At 41.2% G+C, this 11,019-nt stretch overlaps 1 protein-coding gene across 1 annotated transcript in view; it reads right to left on the bottom strand.

Moving 5' to 3' along the window:
- Positions 1-8,192, bottom strand: part of T265_09624 (hypothetical protein) — a gene marked incomplete at both ends in the record, with an annotated part of 22,201 nt that extends 14,009 nt beyond the window's left edge. The window contains one exon of the mRNA XM_009175752.1: positions 8,135-8,192. Coding sequence (XP_009174016.1) covers positions 8,135-8,192 — 58 coding nt within the window. The remainder of the gene's footprint in view (positions 1-8,134) is intronic.
- Between the last annotated feature and the right edge of the window lie 2,827 nt (positions 8,193-11,019).

Here is an 11,019-nt window from a genome sequence, read left to right as displayed (position 1 = left end):
ATGCCCACTCTTCAATGGGCAACTGGATAGGTGGGATGCTATATTTGATTATTTTTATATTCGCAGGTATGCGGACAAATAAACGAATGATTTGGCATTTCTTCAATCCAGCAAGTTTCATCTCTGTGATGAAGTATCAATACATTCTCACCTTGAAACATTTGAAGTCAGCTAACTGCAAACCTGGACATATGAATAACTAACTGATACAACAATAATACCTCCCCAGACGAATTAAAGATACTATTTATTGATCGCGAAGCTATTAGGAAGCAATTAAGTCAAAAAGCGTCATTTGAGCGCGGGTGTGGAGGTGCGATTCACACGCAAAGTGAGTTTTACATGAGGAACTTGAGTGTCGGCTTCATTATTGCCTGTTATACCCCAGGATAACGATCGAAAATATCTGAAACCACCAGAGGTCGGACGACATAACATATTCAAAACTGAAAGCCAAAGAACTTTGCAAAGTTATCAAACAGTCACTTAGAGTTTCCTCAGATCCTTATCCTGGTCACGGCACCATATGAAAAGAAGAAGGCTTTCGCTGCGGATTTGTTTATTCGGAAATGCCAACGGACAGGATACAGACCCTTGAACAGGGGAGCAAAACTCTAATCTGCATCTTTGTTACAAAAACTGGACACAGATCTTCTCCCGAATGAGTCATCCTAGAAATTCAGTGCCACCACTCATTCGTCGGTCAAATCAAAGCAAATGTATTAAAGTGCCCCCACGAATTCCGCAACAGAACTCCCTTCTTCAATCGACGCAAAGCGAAATTATACGAACAACACATACTACTCGCGTGCCTCCTATTCAGCAGTATCGCCGTTACACTGGTAGCTACTGCTGCACCAGTAAATCTAAGGGCGAGTAAACAGGCGCTGATATCCACGCTCGCTCACAAGTTGATAAAATGGGTTTAGCTCCTTAGCTCGCATGTGTATTTCTCGAAGTTTGAAAGCCAAAATACCCTAGGTCGTTGTGCGGTGGCGAGCTGTTTTAAAAAACACTTAGAGCTCAGTGCGCTCTTGATTCGCTGTACAATTACAGAATACTCTGCGCCTATATGGCAATGGAATTCGCACGTATAACCTATGCATAAAGTGTAAGAGACACTTACATTTCCCTGGAAATCCACCTCAGCACGTGGACGACGGCATTGAGTTTGACAATTTATCTGAATTCAAGCGGCTATTATATTGGTCACCTGAAACCCGCCGAGTTGAATTAGTGGTACACGCGGTGCAAGCGCACCGTGAGGTGAAATATGAGGTCGTTCTTATTTCTGTTCCCTCACACTTAGGAAACACCACATTGTTAAATTTTTGTGATCTAATTACCAGTCAGGTCATTCCAGATATTTTGGTTCCATGGCACATTAAATTCCGACACAAAAAGAAATTCTTCTGCTGGATGAATTATGATTTGCTTTTAACTGAATGGGACTCCTAATTGTTGCACGTCATTTATTCTAGCAGTTTGCTTACCATCATACTCGGTTTTATGAAATACCTCAGAGACGGAGTGTTGGCTAGTTTTTTTTTAAATTTTCGCCTCGACGAAAGCGGTTCTCAAGAAAACATTCACACATTGTTCAAATTCTAAGTAACTTTGTAAGCCTGGGAAAACACAGTGACTCTGCCTTTTTTTAGGCACAACAGCATGACAAACGCTGTGCTAGTGGGAGGGAAAATGCAAGTCCTTCAGGTTACTTTACATATCTAATCGCAATGGGTGCTAAATTTCTGGACGTTTACAGCGACGCTTTCCTGGTCAAAAAGACGTTGCTCTTCAAAGAGCAACTTACATATTCACTAATTTATAATCACCGACTGAGTACAAACAAATAATTCATCCAGGCTTACATAGATCAGTTCAAGTCACTTTTGCAACCATCTACAGAACTCGTGCGTTGCATTTGGATAAATGTTCCCAGGAGGATACTGGAGCAACGTCGCCACTTTGCACATCAACGACCAGTTTGCTTAAAGTCATAGTGCTTCATCCATCGCTTCTTATCTGCGCTCAGGATGCATGAAAATAATCAAATGTGACACTATAGCAATTAGTTTTCACTAGTTCATCGCTTCTGCTTGTTTTTGGTCACGCAATTTTCTTATTAGTCAAGTGGGTTTGGCATCTGTCCAAGTCCATAGAGGATCTAAAGACGTAACTGGCATAATCATCACGTAGGCATCGGGCGTGAGCAAAGAATCAAGATAAATTAAATCCACTAGCGGTGTAGATCAGACGAAACGGACAGCTTCAGTCGTGGACGGCAAAAGTATAATCCAGTACGGTCAGCTGAAGATATATTTGCTGAAGAAATGTTCAACGTTTCGCTTCAAACCAGTGTGTAAATTGCTGCATCTTAAAAGTAAAAATTTAATTTGACTGAGTAAAATGGGAAACGCTAAGGTCACACTGTGTGAGCCCTACATAGCGATCCATCCGCTCACAGAAGTTAACGTACATTTCTTATCAAGACTGCAATTGTTGTCTTCATAGAATCGCGTGCTATTTTCATAAGCGCTAAAGATTTTCTAGCTTGTTGGCGCTGGTTGTTGTGAAATCATGAAAAACTCTGCACATGGACCCACGTACTTACATTTGAAGAAAAGTGTAAATTGTTTCCAGTTTACGTCGTTTTCTACCAAGGACTGCAGCAGTTGGCAATTCTAACCAAGGGTAGGCTGGGGACGCCATTGGTAGTAAAATAAACCAAATGCCGGGATCATTTTACTGTCTCGCTGCAAATACAGATCCGCGGTAATATTTGTCAGCTGCTAGAGCGCCTTCATTCGGTTTGCATATTAAAGCCGTTATCTCAATTTTCAGTGAGGATGGTCGTATTTTAAGGATCAAATCAAAGTTCGTGCATAAAGTGCTCAGTACGCGGCTTCGAAGAGGATTTAAGCTGTGTGAATAATAGGAATGTATTAAAAGTGAGATGCAGCTGCCATTTTGCTTTCGTATGAATGAGCGGGGATAATTTTCGTGATCGCCCAGCAACTTTTTCGCACGCGTAGTTCACAAGGGCGTGAGGGAATCATACCAGCACTACTTCGCATGGTTTAAAACATTGGAACGTTTTTGGACTGAAATGTTGGCTATGCCAAAAATTGATTTAGTCTATCTGGTGATGCCGCATTTCTGTCTGTGAATGAGTATATGATGCAGTTTTATCCCATTTGATTTCAACCGCTTGCGTATTTCAGGAAAGGGTAATCCGAAGATTTCATTTGAGATGAGTGTGGCCGTCGAGTCCTAATTGTTTGCGATGGCGACTACAACTTTCGGCTAATGATTCGCTTCCAATAATGGGGCAGTTTGTTACCGCAGTTGAGATCTACTTACCTTCATGTAGATAAAATCAGACAGATATATTGGCTGTTCCGTGCCAGTTTCCTATATATGTGATCCACGATTTGTCCCCTTCTAGGCATCGTTTTTTTGTTTTCCAACACAGTCTTCGGCCTGGAAAACGGCATTTAAAGCTAAATTATCAGCGGAGTCGCAACGATGCCTCCATACCTAAATCGGGCATGTGTTTATGGGAAAACGGAAAATCAAGAATAGTAACCCCTTGTGGCCAAAAGCGGGGTTTACTAATTTCACTAAATTAGACGAACGAAAGAATTTATACACATGCTGCCCACTATATAGGTTATCACAAAGCCACACAAGAATACAAATGCCTTTTGGAATGCAACGCAGCAAAGCTAACAAACCGGTTAAAAATTGAACCAGGTCACATGTACTTTGGTGAATTTGTAGCCAAAAGCTTGAAATCTCCATGGCTTGCCACATAAACAGCAATACAAAATCACCGAGCGATTAATTTGATGCGGTTTTGTTAATGCGTACATAAATAGTTCACCGTCTAATGTCAACCAGTGAGCACAATTCCGTCTACAAAAGTGTAAGATCATATTGTAACTATACGATATTCCATCACACGGCAGCCTTGAAAACCTTTCTTGAAGTGATACTTTATGCGGACATTTTAGTGCAGCGCTGTGTAGGTGGACTCATAGATGTGGCATTTAAGTCGAAAATATGCAAATCGGATCACATGTATCCAACTTGTAGTTTTTGCGTTGAAATAAGTCGAATTTTGGGAACTGAACAGTTTCCGTTGTGATCTGTAATCGCCAATACCTGGTGGGATGCACACGGTGCTCATGGCTTGCAATCAATTAATTCAGGTAATGCATAGTCAGCTCCACTTTTTTTCAGTGGCTCAGTGCACAGTGAGCAAAGCACAGGCTTCATTTTTGAAAGCCTCACATTGCAGAAGCATGCTACGCGGTCGATTCCGTCCGAAATTCGTGCAGTACTTGTACATGCTTTTAGACGTTTCTCCGATGAGGCTGTGTGAAAGTTTTTGTGCATTTATTTTTCTTGCTGTGCACAAAATTCGCAGTTAAATTGTTAGCCAGAGGATTCAAAAGGAATTGACTGAGTAGATTTATAGACATGTTACACTCATATGTGATGAAACCAATTTCGTTGGATCGACATTTTATCTTCGTGGCTACAATAAACCCTTCGGGGTTGTTGCTGTTTCGGTGCCTAATTGCATGAACGTTTGCTCCGATGAGAAGTGCTACAATGTGACTTTTGACAGTTTGCGTTTACTCAGGGATCGTGAACCCCCATATGGTAAATAAGCTACCGTTGTTGTTGTGTCAAAAAATATGAAACAATGCAAACTAGCTAAGGGAGAAGCGGAGGGATCTATGATCGTCTACGGGTTGACAAGTCAAAAGAATGCTAAATACTATGCCGGCGTGTGTTCCATCGCAACGGGTGGAATCCCAGATGATATAAGATTTCAAACAATGGGAGGGTGGCACTTGCTCAACCACGGCTGAGTAATCACATAAAAGGTCGAATGGTTCCTCCTGGCTACTAAAAATTCGTATATTGTACAATGCAGCACTGATCGCCTGGTTCAATAGCCCTGATTCTGTGGACAAAAGGAATAATGGCGGATTATTTTCTAGTAGAAAATGGGCAGCGCAATTTTATGAAATCTCTCCTTGTTTGAACTTTATTTTTGTCGTCGAGCAATTGTATTATGATACCCATGTATCATGTATCAAAATGCATGGTTGTTTCGGCAGCCGCTTCCAGATAATCTTCGATTCCCATAAAGTACAAAATTATGTTAGATGAGGGTCGGTCTTGGATATTTCCTTAAGTGTTTCACTACCAACATGGTCACGACCCCCGAGTTAGGTTCGGATATAGTCTTTCTCCCATTCAACTGGTTAAATTGCGTATAGCTTTCATAGCATGGGGGTGTGCAGAAGTAAAGCTGGAGAATTTTTTGTGGTATTTGCCCTCAGGCTCAGTAAGTAACAATATATCTGTCTGGTTATATATGTAGTCGCTACGCCGGCAACTAATGACTTACCAGATGTTGTGCAGCATTCATTTTATAGGAGGAATGGAGTTACCGGCTGGTGCTTGATTAGTGGTCAAAATTAAGTAAGCTCGATTTATGGATGACTCATTAAATTAAATTAAAAAGCTGTTACGGCATTCCCGGCAGCAAGCTAGATATGGAATAAACGTCATCATAGGGTTGATGTCCAAAATATAGTCGTTTGAACCCTTTGGCACTTTAGGTCAAAGCATGCAGTATATCTATTTGAATATGTTGGTGAAATAAAAATGCTGTGTTCAGATTTCAAAGAATCTTATTTGGGAAATGCTCCGATAAATTTTTGCGTCCGATTCCCTTATTTTGAAATTTTCAAAGCATATACGTTTACATTCCATACCCCACCAAACTTCAGCATCCGCTCAGGAATCCTTGCCCGAGATGTTGGATTTTTCCAGTTAAATGCTTGACGCATATCATGAAAACAAAGATCAGTTAGCCTTCATTTTCCCTGAAGAGCAGGATTTCCGTACCCAGCGGATGTGTAGGTGACCTCCAGTCATAATGGCCTGCATCCTTTGTACAATAGTTTGCACGCAATCTTGGATGGCAGGTGATAAATTACATGCTAATATATAGGTAGACGTGTCCACCTGATCATCGACCCTTATCCTTCGCTGATACCTATCAGTATGCGAGCAACCATCATAAAATATGGGGACTGTTTAAATATTTGAGTTACTAACTTGAGGCTTCGGCGTAGGAAGTAGAATAACGTGCATGTGGCCAAACGTTACATATTTGAGTCCGGGTACTGGCACAAAAATTACTTTTGCTTAAACTGGAATGAAGCAGTTACCTGACAGGACGACTGCCAAATCACATGGGTAGCCATAACAGGTGGATTGAGTTCGCTGGTCTACTGAAAATTCCGCTGTAGCAGGAAACTCTTAAACCGGGGTGTGGGGCGTACGTCCGCCTACGAATAACTGCATGACATTGGTGTACGATTTCAACGTATACTTTTTTGTAAATTTCGGACACAAATAGTACAATACGTACGCGGAAGGTTAAAAGAATGCCTGGTCAGGAAGTGTTTTTGGCGCGCATAAGTACAGTTTAATCATCCGAAAACTGGTCGACCAGCCACCGAAAGTTCTAATGAACAAAATCAGGCCGATTTTGCAAACATTTTGTAAGCAACTGCGATAAGTAAATATGCTACATGAGCCCAAACCGGCTGACGCAGTTGAACAAGTTTGAGTATATTGAAATTAATGTGCATGAGAAGTAATCAGTTTCTCTTGTGCATAAACAGGCGTGCGAAACACCTATCATTTTCCGGTTAACGAATATGCAACATGAAGAAAATGGAAGCTTATCTTTCCATCAATCACTAAGCACAAAGTGAACTGACATCAAAATCGTCTACTCTAAAAAAGGGGGCATTTATCTATAAATTTGTTTTTATGTTCACGCTGTCTACATCGCCTTGCACATTTTGTCAACAGAAAAGCTTTTCCTTGTGATCACTGTAAATTGCAGTGAAAGTTTTCCGCATAGCTGAGGTTGTCTACTTTGTTCGGCACAAAACCCGGTCGGACTATTGATTAAACCGAGTAATCCGTTATTGACAAATCGCTGATGAATCTGACCTCCGGTGTCCGCAATCGGCCACTGCATCCAGACGATTTCCATTTATTGATCCTATGAGTCCACGATCGTCCAGCCTGCAAATGGCAGTAAGGATTTACCACCGAAATAATAACATCATTTTCCATTCAGCCACGGATTGTATTACGTTGCAGTACAGACCACCACATACGAACCTTTCCACCTTACTGCAATCCAGTTTTGATTTTTGTGATCAAAAACAGGCTTTGACGATGCCACCAAATTGGTTATGCAGTAAACCTGAACGCATGCACCCTAGTCCATAAGGGAACTCAAAGAAATTAAAGGTCGCAGGAACATTCTTTGATGAGAAGATGCATCAAGCCCACTAGGTGACTAGTAAACCACAGTTGGACGTTTTAGGGCATCGGGTCATTTTCTAAATGCCTCAAGTCACATGTATTTCGATGTTTTGACATTTAAATGTATTCGTGAACAGTAAATTGAAATCACGAAAGCTCCTGCCCGGGAGGGAGGTCAACAAAATTTCAAGCGATTAACACTAGTGAATGAACCATCTAATCTTCGAAGCAGTCAACGCATGTAAACTGGGGAGTTGATTGTGTAAAGGTAAAAACCGATCGTATTCATCTTGCATGCTCAATTGGGCTTTGTCACAACATGGCACAGTGATATACGCCCAAACAAGCATTGGGCAGTTCTCGTCGCAAGAACAATATGTATCACAGTCACTGGTGGGAAAATAAGCAACTTCCTTTACGGGATTAAAACAAACTTAGCTTCCTTATCAGCAAAAACTGATTGTAATCACTCACTGTTTAATAAGTGCAGCCTTCCGCATGAACACTCAACAACGATGAGCTCGCAGACCAGTGATTAACTCAGTGACAAACGTTGAAACAATACATGTGGGGTCTAAGCACGCCGGTTCATGGAAGAGGGGCAGAAAACAATAAATTTTCTGCGACTTGCTTTTCGTGACCCTCCATGGACCTTAATTCTGGAAACGAACGCACAAATTACTTGGAGATAACTGCAGCAGCGAATGAAAGACACACGTTGGCGTAATTGTTTCGCGCAACACGATCAGGTCACACTCACTTTTGGTGTATACGGCACGTTTAAGCTCACCTTTCGCAAATAATTCGAAATGCTTCATTATTTGTTATCATGTGACATGTTGGTTTATTTGTGATCTGGGTTTCCCGTGGCTCTGCCACAGGATTGTCCATCTTCTTTTTATGAAAAATAGGAAGGCATTACAGCTATATGCTCTATATCACGCTTCGATTTTATTCAAACAGCCAAGTCGTCCATAATAAATACCAAGTTGTTTGCAAGGACTGCGCTATTTATATTAATCTTCAAACGTGTTTTGCTTCCATATTTTTGGGGCACCATCATTTATCGTTGGTTTTAGGCCTCGCTTTTATTCGGAACGCTCTACTTCAAAGGGTGGACCACGCAGAATTTGTCAGTCATTCCGAATAGATCCGGATTTTCTATTTATTTTGTCATTATTAGGCTATATATCCCTGCTCACATTTTTAACCATTTAGTTTTGACTTCGTTCCTCTAAGGCTGAAACATTTCTGTTCAAAGTTAAGGGAATTTGCTTGTGATACAGGCAGAAATATCAGCGGATCTGTAATGGTGTTGAGAAGTTGAATTTTCTGCGAGATAATTTAAGCGGCAAGTCGGAAAACGCGGCCCAACATATATAATTTCCAAAATATTAGCAGGAAATCAGCAGAACGGGCGCGAAAAGTTAGTTGCTTCATTATTTTGATACAGTTTGCGAATATTGACTACCACAGCAGTTGCATTACTTATGATATACGCCGGACTGTTGAGGCCAGAACTTCAAATCCTCTATGGAATTTCAGCATAAATTAATGCAGACTCCGCAATTGGCTTATCCATAATTCCACAAGTATGCAAATGCGCCAGCATACTGAAAGTTTGGTTCTCTTCAATTGAAAATAATAAATGATGAACGATTTTATGCAGTACAAAGCCATTCCGAAAGTTTATGTTTGTTAAATGGGATTGGTGAGAGTGCGTCACTGTGGGGTCAAAATCTGACCCTGCTTATTGGAACTGAACAAGCCTGATCATACTCTATTTGCATATGCACGTATATATCTTTGGGTAGGACAATTTGAATCAGTTTTTCTTGCCGTAAACTGAGTCGGCATTATCGCAAGAATTGTTTTGAATATTATTGCCTAAACCATTTATCAGAGGCGAAAACCCGAGAAGGTTTCACGAAGCGTGCAACCCATAATCACGAGTATTATACTTTTTTCATGCAGTGTTATTGTGAAACGGCCACTGTTGCATACATCTCCCCGGATAAGACGGTTTTGCTCACATTATTTGAAGTCGGCCAATTCAACCAAAGGAATTTTGGTGGAATTATTCTGACAAATGTTCAGATGTGCTAACCGTCATAATTTATTTCGATAACCAGAGTGCAGTTGGGTGACTTCAATGCACAATACGAGATGTTGCGACGAGGATTGCCAGGCAAATACTGGACCGCTGCATTGGTACCTTATTGCTTTTTTTGAAGAATGGACTGCTATTATGCGGCAAATGATATCCTCAATAAATTTTCATATAATCATTTTTTCTAAATACAGGCCGCTGCGGTGACAATGAAAAAAGCATACGTTAGATCCTGAAGGCGGTATTTCGTCGACAAAAGTATCGCATCCTCTTCGTTTTTAGCATGTGAATCACTGCGTATGTTAAGTGCTAAGCGGGCGTTTGGAATTGCCGCGCTAAGCACGCTGATTGCCTGTTTTTCTAATTTATCTCTGTTGCGCAGACTACGTACAAAGTTTGTGGACTTCAAATCTAGGTGGTATTTCTGCGGCCACAAACTTGTCTAAACGACCGCGGGTAAAACATTCTCCACCCAAAACAACTCCAGATGTGCTTCTAAGTCGAATTCTTCAAAGCTTCTGATTATAGCACGTCGAACTAAGCTAATTATTCTGGAATGATTTTAAGCAAGATAGTGTGGCGAACATGGGATTGACATAAATGACTGGTGTTCAAATGTTACACCGTAGAGTTCTCCAGACTTCTCTTCGAAAATGAATCCTTGCAATATCGTGAAAATAAAAATATCTATTCAAAAGTCCATCGTCCGTTTCATGCACCAGCTTGCCTTCTAAATATTGCGTCAAAAAATTCTCGTTCTATAATTTTCCTATCACGCCGTAGTATCCTGGCTAGTCCACAACAAAATAATACATCGGTGAACTCCGGTTCTGCTCTTGACGAAGCTAATCGCCTGCTTATATTCCGGCAGCCAGATTCAAACCCATTATTATTTCATTTTGGTTTGCCTCGCTCCCCCAGAATGACTGTTTCTTATCAGGAAAGAAGTGCAGATGACAACCCACGTCTATTGCTACTCAAAACGTAGGCAATACAGGTCACCTGAAGGTCAAACAGCTTTCGGTATCTTAAAGAACTGAAACGTCATTTTCACAAGACTCATGACAGGAAGGTGTCGGTAAGCACCTTGGAGTAGCCTTTAGAAGTCGTCCCCAGGTTTTGTCCCTTTCAATAAGTGGTCAAATCTGTCACCTCTACGTGGACTACGATGCTCTCGCCATGGATGCTTCTGTATTTAGCAGTACAAAAATTCAATCTACGATGTAAAAGGATGCTGCTGCGCTAGCTACCCGCAACTGCTGTATGCTCGTATGGCCTACCCTGCTGGACAAAATTTGATGCCTGCAGTGGATTATTAGTCGTTAAGCTCTTCACTCACTTCTCTAGTAACTTTTCCTCCGTATTATGCTGCGGATAAAATAAAGGGCATCAAGGAGCAAAAATCACAACCGAGTATACCTGTGCGTGGTACAATCAAAAGAATGTTATTGACCGCGGTTACCATCTACGTGATTGATCACCCACTCAAAAAACACATAATTTCTCCCCTCGAGATTGCTCCATGAGGCGGCTCG

This window comes from Opisthorchis viverrini (assembly GCF_000715545.1).
Source record: "Opisthorchis viverrini unplaced genomic scaffold opera_v5_289, whole genome shotgun sequence".
In the NCBI taxonomy this organism is placed as follows: Eukaryota; Metazoa; Platyhelminthes; class Trematoda; order Opisthorchiida; family Opisthorchiidae; genus Opisthorchis; species Opisthorchis viverrini.
This window is presented reverse-complemented; position numbering and strand designations above follow the sequence as displayed.